The 20,043-nt window shown below is 63.0% G+C and overlaps 1 protein-coding gene across 6 annotated transcripts in view; it reads left to right on the top strand.

Moving 5' to 3' along the window:
- Positions 1-112: 112 nt before the first annotated feature.
- The window catches only part of PPP2R3B (protein phosphatase 2 regulatory subunit B''beta), a 52,518-nt gene continuing 32,587 nt past the window's right edge, over positions 113-20,043 (top strand). For 2 of the 6 annotated variants that reach the window (XM_027052884.2, XM_027052881.2), the window contains exon 1: positions 354-982. In XM_027052884.2, the coding sequence (XP_026908685.1) occupies positions 647-982 (336 nt within the window). In that variant the 5' untranslated portion in view covers positions 354-646. Of the gene's footprint in view, positions 324-353; positions 983-6,878; positions 7,011-15,439; positions 16,290-20,043 lie in introns of those variants that run through there. The other 4 variants (XM_053201986.1, XM_053201987.1, XM_027052883.2 and 1 more) reach the window with 4 other exon arrangements.

Below are 20,043 nucleotides of genomic sequence, written 5' to 3'. Positions count from 1 at the left end.
GCGGGCCTCTCCGCGGTCCTGCCGGTCCGCCTCCGCTGGGCCTCGGGGTCCGCGCAGCCCCCGAGGCGCCGGCGGCGCCCTCAGGCCAGAACCCCGCCGGTGGCGCCCTCAGGCCGGAACCCCGGCACTGCCCTCACCAGCGTCCCCGGACCCCGGGCTCCGGGCCTGCGAACCCCGCCTCCCCGGGAACCCGGCCTCAGTTGCGAACCCCGCCTCCCCGGGAAGCGGGCTCGGGGCCTGCGAACCCCGCCTCCCCGGGAACCCGGGCTCAGTTGCGAACCCCGCCTCCCCTTGAACCCGGGCTCCGGGCCTGCGAACCCCGCCTCCCCTTGAACCCGGGCTCCGGGCCTGCGAACCCCGCCTCCCCTTGAACCCGGGCTCCGGGCCTGCGAACCCCGCCTCCCCAGACCCCGGGCTCCGCTGCGAGCCCTGCCTCCCTGGGCTTCAGGCCTGCGAACCCCGCCTCCCTGGGCTTCCGGCCTGCTACCCCACCTGCCCGGACCCGGACCCTAGGCCCGCAACCCCCCACCGGCGGCCTTCATCTGCCCCGCCGAGGTGCATTCAGGCCAGACCCCGGTTCCTGGCGTCGGGCGGGGGTGCACACGGTGGAGGGGGCTCCTGGGGAAGGAGCGTCCGAGTCTCGGAGATGCCGCCCGGCAAAGTCCTGCAGCCCGTCCTGAAAATGAAGGTGGACGAGCTGTTCCTGTGCTGGCTCAGCGAGTCCAGCACGCAGACGATGCTGCAGGACTGCTTGCAAAGGATCAAGACGCCCGGGAGGACCGAGATGGGCGCCGGGGACGCGGGGCAGCCCGGGCCCCTGTTGGCAGCGGCAGCCCCCGCCTGCAAGCCCGGTGTGTTCGATAGCCTGGGGGCGCCCAGCCCGGCCCCCGCGTCCGCCGCGCTCCCGCTGGGAGCCGCCACTAGCCCCAGGAGTGGGCCACACGTTCGAGGGCCTCCTCGTAGATCCGCAGGGACCAGAGTAGTAAGTGACTCTTGCTTCTGCTAACAGCTACGAAGGTAACTTGGGTCGCATGTCCACGTGTGGCTCGGTGGTGGTGGAGGCGGCCGGTGGGAGAACGTCGGCCGTGAAAACTTTCGTATTTAGGCTGGTTTTTTTTCCCCGTGAAGGAAGCCCCACAGCTGAAAAATTTTATCATTGCCCGAGTCCCAGGTTGGTCGGAATTTTGAAGTTTGTGTCCAATTTCTTCGACTTTTGGTTTTAGGCATCCGCTTCTCGGCAGTTTATCCCCCGCTTCAGTAAGAATCTTAGAGGTTTCATCCCTCACTTGTCTACTTCTGCCCTTAAATCGTCTGCAATAGTTAGAGTCGGTCAGAGGTGTACAAGACTGTTGATTCCTAGCATTTAATACTGCGTCCGCGTAGAGTAATAAAACGTCCCCAGGTGTGACACAAAAAGGTGTGGTTGGGTGCGCAAAATGTACCTACGGTAGTCCTAAAGCCTCCAGTGTTCAGAACGTTCCAGAGGAACTTGTAGGTGACGTTCTAAACGTTTCCATTGGACCTAGCGTCCTGTCCACCACGCAGGCTATCAGAGTACCGCTGAGTCACTGGTTTCCCACGCACGAACGGACATGGCGAGCTATACGGCCCTGCAAAGACCCGCCTGGCCCTAAATTACTGCTGGCTTTCTGAGCTGTTCTAAGGGATCTAGGACGCTTCCCAGAAAGTCCGTCTCCAAGGACACGGGAAGCAGTCCCCAAGGCAGAGCTAGAGACCGCGTGGCTTATCTCTGCACCTGCAGCCCCCCCCCCCACCATCCCTTGAGCTCTGGCCCAGTTCCCTGCCCCCCTGAACTGCACGGCCTCAGGGCTCTAGAGCATTTTGCCCGAATTGCTCGTTTTCTGAAGCAGTGGGATGTGTGACAAGGGCCAGAGCTCAGAAAGCTTACTCTAGTGGGGACAGTCTTATCCGTCCCCAACATGGCATTCGTAGTCACCGGGATTGCTGAGGTCCCCAGCATGGCATTCGTAGTCCCCGGGATTGCTGAGGTCCCCAACATGGCATTCGTAGTCACCGAGGTACCTGAGGTCCCCAGTATGGCATTTGTAGTCCCCAGCGTGGCATTCGTAGTCCCCAGGATTGCCTAGGTCCCCAACATGGCATTCGTAGTCCCTGGGTTTGCTGAGGTCCCCAATGTGGCATTCAGAGTCCCCGGGATTGCTGAAGTCCCCAACGTGGTATTCGTAGTCCCTGGGGTTGCTGAGTTCCCTGATGTGGCATTCATAGTCCCCGGGATTGCTGAGGTCCCCGACGTGGCATTTGTAGTCACCTGGATACCTAAGGTCCCCGACGTGGCATTCGTAGTCCCCAGGATTGCTGAGGTCCCCGGCGTGGCATTCGTAGTCACCAGGATACCTAAGGTCCCCAACATGGCATTCGTATTTCCCCGGGATCGCTGAGATCCTCAGAGTGGCATTCGCAGCATCCGGGAATGTGAGCTCATACTATGTGAACTGCCTGCTTTGTGTTTCGGTACGTTGCGGTCATAAAGCCCAACACCACTCAGAAGTGAATTCTTGTATTTTGTGACTGTGTGACCTTGTGTGAACGCTCTTGGGGCTGGAGGTATTGGCAGGCCAGCCCTGCCCGAGGAGGGCCACTTGGGTGAACAGGACGTATTTCTGTAGGGCAACCAACGAGGCACAGACAAGTGGGGATTAAGTTCCTCGGGTGCTCGAAGCAGGGAGAGCTTGGTTGTCTCCACTGGGAGAAATTGCAGGAACCGAGGGGACTCGGGGAAATCACTGGATTTAGTGGGAAGGGGCGAAGGGGGGGCATTGCAGGAAGGAAGTTCAGATGGGCGACCGGATGAGCGTCCTGCCCTGCGGCCTGAGCGGGCTGACAGCAGAGGGCCTGCGGATGAGCCGGGACCCCCGTGGCTGTGCGCCTGAGGGGTTGGCCGGGACGCAGTGCTTGCTTCCACCGCTGGCTGCGCGGGCGTCTGAAACGTGTGCGTGCCGTGGGGGCGGGGTGTGCCCAAGACCCTCGGGTCGGGATGCTGGGAGCCGCTGGCAGGTGTGTGGACCTGCAGGGAGTCTGGGCGCAGGAGGGGTCACGGAGGGTCTGGCAGGTCCGCACGCTGGAGTCACAGAGGTCGGGGGGGGGGGGGGGGGGAAACCGCTCGCGGAGGCCCGGTGGAAATAGTTTCCTCCTCTGGTTCGCGGTTTCCGTGACGGGCGCAGGGAGTGGTTTTGAGGGAGAGCGGACGGAATGCTTTTTTCCCCAGGAATTTTCAGAAAGTAGTGACGATCTTGTGTGGGATTTGAAGTTGGCTTTAAACACGTCTTCGGGTATTTGGAATTTTGTGGACCGTATCCACTGAATTTCGAGAACGAGTTACCCGAGAGGACCCATCTTTTTACTGGGTCCCGATGGTAAGGCCCCTTCCCATAGTCCCCATGAGCGCATGGCGTCAGGCCGCGGGTACAGAGACCTGATGTCCAGCCGCGGGCGGGCAGGGCATGGCACGGAGGGCTGGTGCTCAGGGCCCTGAGGCACAGATTCTCACCGCGGAGAAACCCTTCCCACGGGCACAGACACACGACGGCTGACCGCGAGCCCTTTGCAGCCCCGTGGCTTGGGTTCCGCAGCTGGGAGGGAGGGGCGGGAGGAGCGCGGACCGTGGAAACGACACGCGGCAGCCCCGACGCGCACGGAGTGCTGGGTGGCCGTGTGCGTGACCCGCCCAGGGACGCCCGCTAGGCACAGATGGCTCCGTGTGTTCGGCCGACGTGTTACGTGAGAGGGGCACTGGGCACGTCTTCCCGGCTCTACGTGGGCAGAGCGGGGTCCTGAGCAGGAAGGGCCCCGTGCGTCCGTCACCCGCGATCCCAGCCAGCACGTCTCTGCCGCTCAGAACCCTAACTGCGTCTGAGGAGGCTCTTTTGAAGGGAAGCCAGAGCGTAACGTGAACGGGCTGTTTGTTTACCTACGTCCTCTCCCAGCGACAAAGCCCAGGAGACGCAGGTCGAGGTGCCGCCCATCCTGTGGGGCTGGTGGGCGCGGCTGCCACGTGAAAAGGACACGGCACAGTGAGGACAGCAGCAGGGCCCAGCTTGCCCAGTGACTGGCTGAGAGCTCCTCCGGCCCCTCCGGGGGGCGTGCGTCCCAGTAACCTCCTAAAGCCCTATTTTATTTAAAGTGTTTTTTTGTTTTTTTTTTTTTTTTATCTCAGAAAGAGAAGAGCGTCAGTGGGCAGAGGGGCCGAGGGAGAGAGAGCTGAGCTGTGAGGCCGACACAGGCCTCGATCCCATGACCCTGAGACCGTGACCTGAGCCGGAAGCAAGAGTCGGTTGCTCCACCCGCTGCTGAGCCCCCCGGGAGCCCCCCCAGTAACCCTGTGCCACTTTAATTCGCGTTTCGTAGAGGAAACGATGTGTCCTGAGAGGAGCACCTGCATCGCACGGATGACGGCCTAGTTCTCCGTCACGTCCCGGAGCGTTTTCAGCGCACACGGCTGAGAAAGGAGTCACTCCTCACCCCTGGAGGACTTCAGTCGGAGCCGTGCCAACGCGCTCGCTGATGGCACGCCTCTGCCTGCCGCAGACGCCGCTGAGTAAAGTGTTGGCTGTAAAACGTACAGCCACATGTCAGATGTTTGATGCTTTAAAAACGTTCTTAAAACATCAAGAGCGCTTCCTGCGAAACATAGTTTGTGCCACACTCTTCCTTCCTTCCCCAAAAGTCTTTTCCCCCCACAAATGGTAATTAACTTCAGAAAAACGTTCATGCATAAAATGCCCTCAGTAGAGTCCTAATTTGTTTCTTAAAAAGCTAATAGGGAGCGGATAAGAGTCCTGTGGGGTTTGGGGCGCCCAGGTGGCTCAGCGGGTTAAACATCGGACTCTTGGTTTCGGCTCAGGTCATGATCCCGCGGTTCACGAGTTGGAGCCCCACATGAGGCTTCACGCGGACAGGGCGGAGCCTGCTTGGGATTCTCTCTCCTCCTCTCTCTGCTCCTCTGCCACTCGCTGTCTGTGTCTCTCTCAAAATAAATAAACTTAAAAACAAAAAAGAGCCCTGTGAGGCTCAGGTGGCAGAGAGGCGGGCCGGTCTTGGGACTGTGCACGCGGAGCCCGGGACACTTCCCTCCGCGGCCCCACGGGCAGGTCCAGCCTGGGACCTGGTTGTACCTGGGAGCGGGTCCTCCCGGGGAGCAGGCCCGGCAGGTGTCACTCCCCTCCACGGTGCCGCCCGAGGACCACGGGACTCAGAGAAGTGTGGACGCGCCGGGTGTCCCGTCCCCACAGGGACCTTCACTTGTCTGCAGCCCCGAAGGTTGTGCTCGCCCCTCAAGGAGAAGGTGATGCAGACTGAACGGCGGTCGAAAGCAGTGGCCCCAGCGCTGGTGCCCTTCGCGGTCACGTCTGCATTGTGCTGCTGATGCCGTCCCCCCGGCGAAGCCCCTCCTGATCTGAGACCTGGGGGAGCGGTTCAGCAGCGTCTGGGCTCGTGGCCGGGCCCTCAGTCTGTATGAACGAAGGGTCCTGTGTGTCCAGCCGGCTCTCGTGGTGCCGGCTGCACCCCACCCATCGCTCCCACCCTCCCCACGCTGCCCCTTTGCTTTCCCCACACCCCTGCACTGCAGGGCTCGCCCTGGCTGACCCACGCTCCCTGGTCACCCTGCGGGCCTCTCCTGGGCTGTCACTGAGGCCCTCCTTCCCACAGGCTGGTGGCTCCTGGAGCTGCGCTAACGGAGACCAGTGAGCAGCTCAGAACCACAGGAGTGAATCCCCCAGCTCTGGAGACCAGAAGGCTGAGACCCAGGCGGGGCAGGACCACCCCCCCCCCCCCCCCCCCGGAGGCTCCTTCCTGCCTCTTCCAGCTTCTGGGGCTCCAGGCGCCCCTGGGCTCGTGGCCGCGTCCCTCCCGTCTCTGCCTCCGGTGTCACGGGGCTTCTCTGCGTGTGTGTCCCTCTTCTGTCGCTTACAAGGACGCCTGCCGTTGGACTCAGGGTCCCCCTCATCCAGGATGAGCCCACCTCAGATCCTTCACTTGGTCTCCTCTGCAAAGACCCTATTGCCAAGTAAGGCGCCCTTCTGAGGTTCTGGGTGCGGGGTCCCTGCCCCCTCCCACTCCCATCGCTCACCCCACCCGAGGACATCTGACCGGACGTGCTTGGCAGGTTTATTTTCTTAGCCTGTCTTCCCCAGCTGACTATAAGCTCCAGCAGGCACTGGTTTCATCCTTCTGCTCCCTGCTCCTTCCCCGGGGCCTGGACACAGAGCACGGTGCCCACAGGTGGCTGTGGAGTGCAGGCGCGTGAAGAGGGTCACGCCAGATTGCCCGGCTGGAGCCCGTGGCACCCGTGCGAGTACAGGAGTAGAGACGGCGGAGAGAGAAAGGGAGATTAATTCACAAGTGAGCCTTGTTGCAGTGGCTTCCGGGGCACGACGGTCAAGGTACAGAACCCTCTGTCCGCCAGGTTCCCACGAGTCGGGCCACGAGCACCCACCCACCCGTGGCTACTTTGGAGAACCTCGCGTCCTGCGCCTGCTTTGGCGGAGCACGGGCCGTGGGACGTGCTGGTCCTTGGCGTGTGTGGGCGCTCGCCTCTCTTCATTGCGCAGCAGGCCTCCCGAGCGTGCGTCCGCCACGGGCTGTGCGTCATGCCGTATCGACGGGTCCCGCGGTCGCGTCCGCTCTTTGCTGTGAGTCACGCTGCCGGGAATGTTCGCGTCTGGGTCTTTGTGGACACGCGTTTTCACTTCTCGTGGACGGGGCCTGCGGACTCGTGTGGGAAGCACGTGTCACCTCCACGACAGACGCAAAAGCGCTTCCGCAAGCCGTCCGGTCCCTGCGCGTGCGGGTTCTCGCCGCGGGTCCGGTGCGCGTGCACGTCCTCGTGTCCGCCAGCGTGTGTGCAGGTTCTCGCCCTTCTGCATCCCCGCCGGCACCGCGAGTCCTGAGACGTTTTGTTTCAGCCGCTGGGGCCAATGTGTTGTGCCTCGCGGTTTCATTTGCGCTCTTACCTCTGCTTTCCGGTGAAGGTGAGCGAGTTTTCAGCGGCTCTTTCGCCGACATGAAGCCTCTTTTCCAGTCTTTTCCCTGCTTTCAAAATCGGGGTACCTTTTAATGATTGAGTTGTAAGAGCTCTTGCTATATAACCTGGATGCGAGTCCTTTGTAAGATCCATGTTTTCCAGGAAATAAGGTGCAGGGGGTCCGTGAGGAGGGGGGTGCAGGGGCTCTGTGAGGAGAGGGGTGCAGGGTGTCCATGAGAAGGGGGGGCGCAGGGGTCCATGAGGAGGGGGGTACAGGGGTTCCATGAGGAGGTGTGCAGGGGCTCCATGAGGAGGGGCGTGCATGGTGTCCATGAGGAGGGGATTGCAGGGGCTCCGTGAGGAGGGGAGTGCAGGGTGTCCATGAGGAGGGGGGGTGCAGGGGCTCCGTGAGGAGGGGGTGCAGGGGTCCATGAGGGGGGGGTGCAGGGGTTCCACGAGGAGGGGTGCAGGGTGTCCATGCGGAGGGAGTGCAGGTGCAGGGGCTCCGCGAGGAGGGGGTCCAGGCGTCCCGTGGCGGTGGGGGCTGCTGTCCTGAGGCTCCCGGAAGGTACCTACATGGCTGTGTCGCTTCCCAGGCTGATGCCTTGGCCGGGGATGCGTGTCTGACCGCGTACCTGGGCTCTCCCCCGCCACCAGGGACGCTGCCTGCATGTGCATCAGGACAGCTTAGTGTCCCCTGCGGCTCGCAGCCGACCTCGAGTGCCTGTCACCTTTTGAGGGCCCGCCCCCTCCCTGCACCTGCAGAGTCGCTGGAGAGGGAGCGGGGCCACCGTGCCCGACCGGGGCCGGGTCTTGAATGGGCGGTGCTCCGCCACTAGGACCCTCAAAACTCCCTTCCGCTGCGGAGAACCCCCCCCCCCCCAGCCCGCTCCCCAGCGTAGCCAGTGATTCGGCAACACCTGTGTCCTCCCGCAGGTATGTTCTGAATGGCTGCCCTGGGACACAGATCACGGGCGGTCGAGCTCCCCGGTGTCCCCTGCCCGGTTGTCGTGTCCTTGCTGTGTTGTGTGGGGGTACCACGGCCTGTCCCCGGGTGGCTCCCCCTGTGCTCAGTGTCACGATGAGCTCTGCCGAGGACATCTGCAAACGAGTTTTGTGCGGACCCGTGTTTTCCTTCGTTTCTCTCAGGTTCGTACCGAACGTGGAAATACTGGGTTTCGTGGGAGAGGCACACGTCACGTTTGAAAAAACTGCCAGACTGTTTTCCAAAGTGGTTGCGGCGTGTTACATCCCGCACGGGAGGACCCAGGGCTCTGGTTCCTGCATTTCCTCCGCAGCCCTGGGTATCGCCAGGGATTCTTAACACGCTTTCTGGAACGTGGGCGCGTTGGGTCTCACTGCTTCCTCATCCTGTCCTGTTTCCAGTAGGCTCCGCGCCCAGCTGGGAGCCCAGTGTGGGGCTTAAAGTCACAATCCTGAGATCAAGACCTGAGCCGGAATCCAGAGTCAGACACTTACCTGACTGACCCCCCCCCCCCCCAGGAGCCCCACCGTGGTTTTCATACATGCTTCCTAAAACCTAACGGTGTTGAGCATCTCTCCATAGGCGGTTTGTTGGTTTCTTTCTTTTTGTTTTGGGTTGTACGTCTTTGCTGACGTGTTGATTCAAATCTTTTTCCTGTTTTCTCTTCATTAGGCTCTGAGTTGTATTATTGTTAGTGTTCTCTGTGTGTGTGTATACTACTCCCGTAAGAGACTGAGGATTTGCGAAGTCTGCAGCCCTGTGACTTTCTCTTTTTACGCTTGTCTTTGAAGCAGAAGAGTTTGTAATGTTTGCGAACTACAATTTATCGATTATTTTCTTTTTGTCCCGAAATGGGCATACCGTAATCTAAGCACTCTTTGCGAGACTCGGCTCAAAAAGATTTTGTCCCGTTTCTGTTAGAAGTTTCATAGATTTTTCTTTTATTTTTTAAAGTTTATTTATTTTGAGAGACAGTGCATGTAAGCAGGGGAGGGGCGGAGAGAGAGCACCCCAAGCAGGCTCCGCGCTGTCAGCCCAGCCCCCGCCTCGGGCCCCGTCTCACCTGAGCCGAGATCAAGAGTCGGACACTTAACCCATCGAGCCGCTCAGGCCCCAAATTTTGCCTTTAACTTAGATTTATGGTCCGTTTCGAGTTAGTTTTTATGTGTTGCTCTACATAAGTTTCTGGGGTTTTTTTTTTGGTCTTTGGTTTTTTTTTTTGAGTGCCTGGTTGTTGCAGCAACATGTTTGAAAAGACGATTGTTTTTCCTTGAATTGTCCTAGACTTTGCCCACAGGCAGTTGGCACAGATGGCTGCATGTTTCTGGAGCGTCTTGCGATGCGTGGATGCAAACGTGTGTTTATTCACACGTGGCCCGCCCGGGTGCCGGCCGCTGGCCAGCGAGCGGGAGGTCCGGCCTCCAGCTTTGGTCCAGGTTGTGGTGGAAACCCCTTGTCAGTGCTTGCGTGAAGAGGCTAATGAGATGTTCATGGGGCCTGGCTGCTGTTTGGTCACCTGGTGAGAGTTGGGGCCTGTCTGCTGTTTGGGTCACTTGGTGAGAGTGGGGGACTGTTTGCTGTTTGGGGTCACCCGGTGAGAGTAGGGGTCTGGCGGTGTTTGGGTCACCTGGGGAGAGTTGGAGGCTGTGTGCTGTTGGGTCACTTGGTGAGAGTTGGGGACCATCTGCTGTTTGGGTCCCTTGGGGAGATTTGGGGGACTGTGTGCTGTTGGGGTCACCCGGTGAGAGTTGGGGACTGGCTGCTCATTGGATCACTTGGTGACAGTGGGGGGCTGGGTGCTGTTGGGGTCACCCGGGGAGAGTTGGGGCCTGTCTGCTGTTGGGGTCACCTGGTGAGAGTTGGGGCCTGTCTGCTTTTGGTTCACTTGGTGAGAGTTGGGGGCTGTCTGCTGTTTGGTCACCTGGTGAGAGTTGGGGCCTGTCTGCTTTTGGGTCACTTGGTGAGAGTTGGGGGCTGTCTGCTGTTTGGGGTCACCCGGTGAGAGTAGGGGACTGGCGGTGTTTGGGTCACCTGGGGAGAGTTGGGGGCTGTGTGCTGTTGGGGTCACTTGGTGAGAGTGGGGGGCTGTGTGCTGTTGGGGTCACCTGGGGAGAGTTGGGAGCTATGTGCTGTTGGGGTCACCTGGGGAGATTTGGGAGCTGTGTGCTGTTGGGGTCACCTGGGGAGAGTTGGGGCTGTCTGCTCTTGGGGTCACTTCGTGTGAGTAGGGGGCTGTCTGCTGTTGGGGTCACTTGGGGATAGTTGGGGGCTCTCTGCTGTTTGGGGTCACCCGGTGAGAGTAGGGGACTGGCGGTGTTTGGGTCACCTGGGGAGAGTTGGGGTCTGTGTGCTGTTGGGGTCACTTGGTGAGAGTGGGGGGCTGTGTGCTGTTGGGGTCACCTGGGGAGAGTTGGGAGCTATGTGCTGTTGGGGTCACCTGGGGAGAGTTGGGAGCTGTGTGCTGTTGGGGTCACCTGGGGAGAGTTGGGGCTGTCTGCTCTTGGGGTCACTTCGTGTGAGTAGGGGGCTGTCTGCTGTTGGGGTCACTTGGGGATAGTTGGGGGCTGTCTGCTGTTTGGGGTCACCCGGTGAGAGTAGGGGACTGGCGGTGTTTGGGTCACCTGGGGAGAGTTGGGAGCTGTGTGCTGTTGGGGTCACCTGGGGAGAGTTGGGGCTGTCTGCTCTTAGGGTCACTTCTTGTGAGTTGGGGGCTGTCTGCTGTTGGGGTCACTTGGAGATAGTTGGGGACTGTCTGCTGTTTGGGTCACTTCGTGAGAGTTGGGGCCTGTCTGCTTTTGGGTCACTTGGTGAGAGTTGGGGACCGTCTGCTGTTTGGGTCCCTTGGGGAGAGTTGGGGGACTGTGTGCTGTTGAGGTCACCCGGTGAGAGTTGGGGACTGGCTGCTCATTGGGTCACTTGGTGACAGTGGGGGGCTGGGTGCTGTTGGGGTCACCTGGTGAGAGTTGGGGCCTGTCTGCTTTTGGGTCACTTGGTGAGAGTCGGGGGCTCTCTGCTTTTGGGTCACCTGGTGAGAGTTGAGGGCTGTCTGCTGTTTGGGGTCACCTGGTGAGAGTAGGGTACTGGCGGTGTTTGGGTCACTTGGTGAGAGTGGGGGACTGTGTGCTGTTGGGGTCACCTGGTGAGAGTTGGGGGCTGTCTGCTGTTGGGGTCACCTGGGGAGAGTTGGGGGTTGTCTGATGTTTGGGTCACTTGGTGAGAGTTGGGGGCTGTCTGCTTTTGGGTCAGTTGGTGAGAGTTGGGGGCTGTCTGTTGTTGGGGTCACTTGGGGAGAGTTGGGTGCTGTGTGCTCTTTGGGTCACTTCGGGTGAGTTGGGGGCTGTCTGCTTTGGGTCACTTGGTGAGAGTTGGGGACCATCTGCTGTTGGGGTCACTTGGTGAGAGTCAGGGCCTGTCTGCTGTTGGGGTCACCCGGTGAGAGTTGGGGACCATCTGCTGTTGGGGTCACCTGGTGAGAGTTGGGGCCTGTCTGCTCTTTGGGTCACTTCGTGTGAGTTGGGGCCTGTCTGCTTTTGGGTCATTGGTGAGAGTGGGGGGCAGTGTGCTGTTGGGGTCGCCTGGTGAGAGTTGGGGCCTGTATGCTCTTTGGGTCACTTGGTGAGAGTTGGGGACCATCTGCTCTTTGGGGCACTTGGTGAGAGTTGGGGCTGTGTGCTGTTGGGGTCACCTTGGGAGAGTCGGGGGCTGTCTGCTGTTAGGGTCACTTGGTGAAAGTCGGGGCCTGGGGTCACCCCATGAGAGTTGGGGACCGTCTGCTCTTTGGGTCACTTGGTAAGAGTCAGGGCCTGTCTGCCATTGGGGTCACCCAGTGAGAGTCGGGGCCTGTCTGCTGTTGGGGTCACCCGGTGAGAGTTGGGGGCTGTGTGCTGTTGGGGTCACCCGGTGAGAGTTGGGGCCTGTCTGCTCTTTGGGTCACTTGGTGAGAGTCGGGGGCTGTGTGCTGCTGGGGTCACCCGGTGAGCGTTGGGGACCGTCTGCTGTTGGGGTCACCCGGTGAGAGTCGGGGCCTGTCTGCTGTTGGGGTCACCCGTGAGAGTCGGGGACCCTCTGCTCTTTGGGTCACTTGGTGAGAGTTGGGGCTGTGTGCTGTTGGGGTCACCTCGGGAGAGTTGGGGCCTGTCTGCTGTTGGGGTCACCCCGTGAGAGTCGGGGACCGTCTGCTCTTTGGGTCACTTGGTGAGAGTCGGGGGCTGTGTGCGGTTGGGGTCACCTGGGGAGAGTCGGGGTGCTGCAGTCTTGACTCTGCTGGTCCTTGGGGGCCCATGGGCATGAGCACCTCTCATTTCTTGAGGGCTCTGTGACTCCATCAGCAGGGGTCCGCGGGAGGGGCATAGGTCTTCCCGGTTTGTATCAACTCCTGCAAGGATGCCTCTCCCTGCCTTTGTGATGCCATTGTCTCAGTGACACTCTGAATTGTCACAGGTGCTGGGTACAGAGACTACTGTTTTGCTCTGTGATCTCCATGAGATTAGATGAGGATCCTCTCTACCTGGGGGGGGGGGGGGGGGGTCATACTGTGTGTGAATAGATAGTCGTGCAACTGGGCCTTGAATATGTTTTCTGGCCTGATTGCTCTGGCTGGGGTGTGCAGGGGGGCTTGTGGGGGAGCAGCGGGGCGGATGTCCGCTGGGTCAAGGGTGAAGTTAGTCCGGTGTCTTCCTAGAGGCCCTGTCCCGGTGGGAGAGGTTGCCTTCTGTTCCTGGTAAGGGGGCATGTTTAAAGTGAGCCGGCTTTGGATACGGTCCTTTTCGTAGGATGCCATGACTAGTAATGGGGGGTCACTCTTCCTCTCTGCCTGCCTCCCTCCTTGTCCCCGCCTCCCTCTCCCTCCCTGTCTCCCCTTCCTCTCTTTCTGTGTCCTCTCACTCCATCAGGCCTTCTGGCCCCCAGGCCTTCCCTCCCTCCCTCTTTGTGTCTCTCCCCCTTCCCTCCCTCCCTCCCTCCCTCTTCCTTTCTCCCCTCTCTTTGCCCCTCCTTCTCTCACTCCTTCCTCCCTCCCTCTCCCTGTCTTCTGTCTCTTTGCCCCTGCCTCTCTCCTTCCCTTCCCCGCTGTCCCTTCCTTCCGTGTCTCTCTCTGTCATGAATACCTTTGAGACTTTGAAGAACTGTTGAACTTTCCCTGATATTTATTTACAAGTCAACAAGTGAATAAAAGCTTCCTCTTTTTTTTTTTTTTTTAATTTATTTGGAATAAAGCTTCTGGTTTATGTAGCAGGATTTTCCTGGACCTGCTCAGGTCTGTGTCACGTTTTACACACTGGCTCACGCTAATCTTGCTGGTACACTTGTAGTTGTGTCACCGCAGAATTTTTATTTATTGATTCATTTGTAAAATTTTTTCAGAGAGAGTGCCAGTGGGGGAGGGGCAGACACAGCGTGGGAATCCTAAGCAGGCTGCACCCTCAGCTCTCTCAGGGTCCAGCCCAGGACCCTGGGACCAAGTCCTGAGCTGAAACCAACAGTCGGACCCTCAACCAGCTGGGCCGCCCCAGCGCCCTGCATCACTGCTCACGCGTGAAGGAGAAAAGAGCTTCACCTCAGTGGTGGCTCTTGGTGGCTCCGCCCGCGGTCCCTGAGCAGTCTCCTGGTTCTTTGGCGGGGCGGCCACCGTGCTCCAGTCACGTCACCGTTGCTGCCGTTGGCTCGGCTGCGTGGACACAGCTCCCCAGACTTGGAAACTAAGCGGGTGGCGCCTGGGGGGCTCAGTCGGTAGAGCGTCTGACCTCGGCTCAGGTGGCCATGTGACAGTCATGGGGTTCGAGGTCCGTGTCGCGCTGTGTGCTGACGGCTCGGAGCCTGGAGCCTGGAGCCGGCTTGGGATTCTGGGTGTGTATGTCTCTGCCCCCCCCCCCCCCACCCCCCCCCCCCCGCTCGCGTTCTCCCTTTCTCAGAAATCAACGTTAAAAACCTTAAAAAAAAAACCAGGGGCGCCTGGGTGGCTCAGTCGGTTAAGCGGCCGACTGCGGCTCAGGTCAGGATCTCGCGTGATCTGGCGTGAGTTCGAGCCCCGCGTCGGGCTCTGTGCTGACCGCTCAGAGCCTGGAGCCTGTTTCAGATTCTGTGTCTCCCTCTCTCTCTGCCCCTCCCCTGTTCACGCTCTGTCTCTCTCTGTCTCAAAAATAAATAAACGTTAAAAAAAAAAATAAAAAAAAAACAAAGAAAGGAAGAAAGGAACACTTTGGCTGTGCTCACCGCCCTCTGCTGGTGCCCTTGGGAGCAGCTCCCTTGGGCCGTTCTGCGTCTGTGGCCAGTGGCCCACGTGTGTGCTCCACGTGGGCTCCAGCCCGCCACCCTGCGTGTGCACGGCCAGGCTGTTCCAGGTAGGGAGAGGGCTCCCGCGTGCCGTGGCGAGCGCCCTCCGGTCCGCGGCAGTGAAGTGTGGCCACCGCCCAGCCCAGGGCCGGGGAGGGACACCACCTTGCACCCTCGGGGCGCAAGTCACCTGGGGGTTGGGGGCAGCAGGGCAGGGCCTGCGCGTGCTCGCTACACAAGTCGCAGCTCTTCCCGAAGGTGTGCAGGGATCCAGGGCAGCGGGGTAAGCTCAGCAGGTGTGCCCCCACTGCACTGATCTGTGACTGGTTCCTGGGTCTGGTCGTCCCAGGGGCGCGGGGCTCGCGGGGCCTGCCTGCGAGTGGCACCTGGGCCTGGGTGTGCACGGAGCGGCGCGAGCCCTGTCCTGCGGCCTCACGCACCTGCCCCAGGTCGTGCAGCGCCCTCTTTCCTCTCTGGTTGGCACACACGGCCCTGGTCGGCCTGTCCGGGGGACCTCAGAGCGCTTGGCGGGGATCCGTGCCGTTCAGGAAGCAGGGCAGGTGGATGCAGAAGAGGAGGACGCCAGAGGCGGACGTGCCTCCCCAACAGCAGTTGGAACCGGGAGGGGGGCAGGGGTGCTTCGAGACGCGCTCTGCAAGCCTATGGCCCCCCGCCCCACGGCCTCCATGATGTGACGTGTTGGGAAAGGCGGGTAGGGACCCCGGGTGCATGTAGGGGCACGGTAGGGGTTAGGGTGTGCGGGGGTCCCCGCTCCGGGCCCCGTGCGGGTGTCCGGGGGACCCTGCTGTGGGCCCGTCTTCTGTGCTTGCCGCCCACAGCAGAACCTCACTCTCAGTTGCATCCGGCTCAGGTCACGATCTCACGGTTCGTGAGTTCGAGCCCCGCGTGGGGCTCTGGTTGACAGCTCAGAATCTGGATCCTGCTTTGGATTGTGTGTCTCCTCTGTGTCTGCCCCTCCCCTGCTCGTAAGCTTGCTGGCCCTCCCCCCTCTCCGTGTCTGTGTGTGTGTGTGTGTGTCTCCCTCGCTCTCTCTCAGAAGTAAGTAAACTGCAAAAAATTCTGAAAAAGAAGGTACACTGTGTGTCCTACATAACCGACATCACGTTCTCCGCGATCTTCCGCGTGCAGGGTGGCGGGGGGTGGCTATAAAACCCTGCCTCTTTCCCGCGCCCCGTTGGTGAACAGGCGGAGTCACAGGACCCTCTCCCCTGTGTCTTCTGGGCTCTTAAGGGCAGAGACGGGCTGTGGCAGGGCCGACCCGTGTTTTCGGCTGGATTTCAGGGAGGCCGCAGCCGCTCTGGGCTCCCGGGCACCCGCAGGGCCGCGGAGCCAGCTTGCAACAGGCTGTCTGGTGTCGGGGACAGGGAGCGCCCGTGCCAGCCCTCCCCGCCTGTGCTCAGCAGCTGGCGGCTCCCCGGGTCACTTCACGTGTCTGCCCGGAGGCGCTGTGCACCCCCGCTCCCGAAACCAGCAGGGCTGTCCCCCAGATCTCGCCTTCCCAACCTGTTCGCTCGCCGCGGGACAGGACGGGACGGGGCCGGCCGTGCGGGGAGCTGGCTCCCGCCAGGCGCTCCCTGCCGCGCGGCCGGCCACCAGCCACCAGCCACCGGCCCGCGGGGAGGAGCAGCAGGGCGCCCCCTCCCCCTCCCGCGGCCATGTGCCCTCCTCAGCCTGTGGAATGCGGGCGGCCCCGGGCCGGCCCCCAGAGCGCCTGGCCGGCCACGCATGGAGCGCCCTGAGCCCGGCCGCCCAGACCGTCCCGCCGGGCGCAGCCGCTACCCCGAGCCCGCCGGCCCCGACCCGGCCCAGCCCCGAGAGCGAGAGCGAGAGCGAGAGCGCGGTGTGCGGCCTGGCCCCCGGCGGCCCGTGCGAGCCGACATGCGGCTCAGGGAGCTGTCCCTGCGCCAGGACCCCGACCTGAGGCAGGAGCTGGCCTCGCTGGCCCGCGGCTGTGACTTCGTGCTGCCCTCCCGCTTCAAAAAGAGGCTGAAGGCCTTCCGGCAGGTGCAGGTGGGGTGCGCCTGGGCCCTCGCTGGGCCCTGCGGACCAGGGCTGGGGGGCCGCTCCGGGGCAGGGGCAGGCGGGCCGAGGGCTGGGGGGCCGCTCCGGGGCAGGGGCAGGCGGGCCGAGGGCTGGGGGGCCGCTCCGGGGCAGGGGCAGGCGGGCCGAGGGCTGGGGGGCCGCTCCGGGGCAGGGGCAGGCGGGCCGGGGCTGGGGGGCCACTCCGGGGCAGGGGCAGGCGGGCCGAGGGCTGGGGGGCCGCTCCGGGGCAGGGGCAGGCGGGCCGAGGGCTGGGGGGCCGCTCCGGGGCAGGAGCAGGCGGGCCGAGGGCTGGGGGCCGCTCCGGGGCAGGGGTAGGCGGGCCGAGGGCTGGGGGGCTGGTCCGGGGCTGGGGGCCACTCTGGGACAGGAGCAGGCAGGCCGAGGGCTGGGGGGCCGCTCCGGGGCAGGGGTAGGCGGGCCGAGGGCTGGGGGGCCGCTCCGGGGCAGGAGCAGGCGGGCCGGGGCTGGGGGGCCGCTCCGGGGCAGGGGCAGGCGGGCCGAGGGCTGGGGGGCCGCTCCGGGGCAGGGGTAGGCGGGCCAAGGGCTGGGGGGCTGCTCCGGGGCTGGGGGGCCGCTCTGGGGCAGGGGCAGGGGCAGGCGGGCCGAGGGCTGGGAGCTGCTCCGGGGCAGGGGCAGGCGGGCCGAGGGCTGGGGGGCCGCTCCGCTCCGGGGCAGGCGGGGGTGCGACTGCGCCCTCACCGGGCCGCGCGGACCAGGGGCCGTGCAACAGGCGGGGTCTCACCTGTCGTCCCTCGCTCGTGCCTCCCGGCGCGGCCTGAGGTCCCGAGTGCCGTGCCGGGGGAGCCTTCTTCCCGCGGAGCCCCGCCTCGGCCTGCGTGGGGTTCTGTGCTGTCAGTGGCGGGTGGGTGTGCGCCGCGGGACGCGCACCGGATCGGGCTGCGCCTGCTCCAGCGGCGGGGAGTGTCGACCCTCTTTCACTCCAGCTGCTGGCTGGCACCCTTCCTGGTGCCCACAGGAAACGGCCTGATGAGAGGGGAGCTTTGCCTGCCTGTCCCCAGATCCTGCCCCTCTGTGCTCCGGCCCCAGTTCCCTCCCGGGCTCTGGGGAGAGAGTCGCGCCCCGCACCGGCCAGAGCGGGCGCCGGGCGGGCGTGAGGAACCAGGTGGCTTGGGAACCGCACGACCGTCGCACAGACTCACATACGCTGCTCGGGGACGCTCCCGGGCGCTCGGACGGGAAGGCCTGTCCTGTGTGCGTGTGCGTGAGTGCTGTGAGGGCAGCGCGTCCTTTGCACGTCGGGCTTGCCGGGACCCCCGTGTTCTAACTTGAGGGTGTTTCTGCAGCCTCTGGCCCTGTAGTGCGGGGGGGTGGGGGGGGGCAGGGGGCTGGAGGGACCCGCGGGGCTCCGGTCCCCCTCTCTCCCCCCACAGGCCTTGCACCTGGCTTCCTGACACCCCATGAAACACTCGCATCTTCCCTGCAGCCGACAAGTTAGCGCCGGGAACGTAGGGTGTGGGGATAAAAATTGACCCCGAATCGCGCAGCGCGTTTGAGGGGACAAGGGCCGGCCTTGTGCGGCTGTTGTACCTGGAGTATTCTTTGGGGTCCCGTGTCCGCCGGTACACGACTGCTGGGTCGTCTCTGACCTCCGTGTTCAGGTTCCCAGATTTCGTGCAGACGTGGTTCACGGTTGCATGCCTGTTCCTTGTGTTTAAGGGCAGGGGGTTGGAATGTTTCTGACCGCGAAAGTGACTTCCTTTCGTGCACCGGGAGACAGACGTTCGGTGGCTAACGTGTCTCACGCGTGGTTCACGAGGGTGTTGGTGGTTTTCGAAGGCGTCACGGCAGTGTGGCGGCGACGGGCTGTGAAGGGCTCAGAGCACCCAGTTGTATCAGCAGGGCTGTTGATCTCACGCGCATCGGCGCTGGGGAGACGGGGTCTCTAGCAGCTAAGTGTTTCACGGTACAGAGGATCTATTTCGACGGTGTTTTGCAGGGATGGCCACGTATATCGGGTAAAGCCGGTGTTCCCCAAGGTGTGTGGGGGTGAATCGGGGTGTCTCTCCTGGGGGAGAGGCGGGGGTTCTCCAGGCTTCCCTCAGCCCATGGTGTCTCAGTGTGTGGATGTGGACGTGGCCCTGGGCGGGTCGGCACGTGTCCCTGGTGGACTGGGGCCCTGGGCCTGGTGGGGGCTGTGATGAGGGGAGGGAGGTGCTGTGAGGGAGGCGCATGGGAGGAAGGGAGAGAGGGGGAGGGTGGACTGCATGGGAGGCCTGGGATGGGGCGACGGCAGAGCCTGTGGGGTAGGGACTAGGGTGGACAGCACAGCCTGGGGGGACGCTGGGAGGCTGGGGGAGGGGGGCACTGAGACTAGGGGAGACCTGGGGTGTGGGAGGAGGGGACAGCTGGGGAGAGGAGGTGCGATGAGGGGAGAGGTGGGGGAGGGGAGAGGGGGGGAGAGGGGGGGGAGGGAGAGATTGGGGGAGAGGTGGGGAGGGAGGATGAGATTACGGGAGAGGTGGGGGAGGGGAGGGGAGATGAGGGGAGAGGTGGGGAAGGGGGAGATTAGGACAGCAGTGGGGAGGGGAGCTTAGGGGTGAGGTGGGGAGGGGAGGATGAAATTAGGATAATGTGGGGGAGGGTGGTGAGATTAGGGTTGAGGGGAGGGGAAATTATTGGAGAGGTGGGGAGGGGAGGGGAGGTTAGGGGAGAGGTGAGCGGGGAGGTTAGTGGAGGGGAGGGGAGGTTAGGGGAGAGGTGGGGAGGGGAGGTTAAGGAAGAGGTGGGGGCACAGACAAAGCGGAGGGTGTGGTGGAAAGAGGGACTCAGGTGACGGCCGTGCCGCTCGCTCCATGTGCCCCTAGACGGGGGGCCAGAGGGCGGTGTGGACCGTGGCCGCGTGTCTTGCCCTGAGCTCGCTGTGGCCCTCAGCTGAGTGGCACACAGGTGCCTGCCCGTCCTCCAGGGGTTCCTCGGGCCTTCTGCACACCCAGACTCCAGATGTTCCCCTGCGCGTCCCAGGGACGCTCTCCCCGCCCAGGGCGGGTGCCCCTGCCCAATCCAGGACCCGAGCTGTCGTCCCCCCCCCCCCCCCCCGTTTAGAATCCCCCCGCCAGCCTGGCCCACTGCTCCTGGGCCCCCGCTGTTCTACGGTGTGGCACCACCTGTCCTGGCCGGCCTCCCCGCGGGGCCCTCGCACGGACACACAGGCCCCGCACGGTGCCGCGTGAGACCTCCGGGGTCGGCGTCCCCAGGGACGCCTCGTGAGGTGAGCTGATCTCTCCTCCACCTGCTGACGGCTGGCCTCTGTGCTCCTGCCGTCCCAGACACGAGCCGGACCACAAGCTGAGCAGGGCCACGGTGCCACGCGGGGCTCGCCCCCTTGATGCCTACTCGCAGGGCCGGGAGTGGACGTGAGCCTCCTCGTGCGCGGCTGTGGGCGCGGCTGGCCCTCCCCTGCCACGCCCTGGCATCCACATGGCGGGGTCACGGCCTCGTCCACGTTTTGCAGGCCCCCCGCGTTCCGGGCCCCGTGGGCGTCATGGCTCCAGGCCCTTTGGGAGTTCGGTGTCCAGCCCCCCCGCCCCCAACTGTGCCCCGACGCGGACAGCAGAACCCCCTGACATGTGGGGAGAGTGTTGCACACCCCTCCCCGTGTTGGGGTCACTTCCACTCCTGTTTTAAACACTGAGCCCGAGTCCCGTTTGCGCGTCCGGCACGTGGCCTGCAATTCCTGTCGGTGAGCCCCCGCCAGCTGGCG

Source organism: Acinonyx jubatus, chromosome X (genome assembly GCF_027475565.1).
Source record: "Acinonyx jubatus isolate Ajub_Pintada_27869175 chromosome X, VMU_Ajub_asm_v1.0, whole genome shotgun sequence".
NCBI classification, from domain to species: Eukaryota; Metazoa; Chordata; class Mammalia; order Carnivora; family Felidae; genus Acinonyx; species Acinonyx jubatus.
The sequence above is the reverse complement of the archived record's forward strand: the minus strand, read 5'-3'. Positions and strand labels throughout refer to the sequence as shown.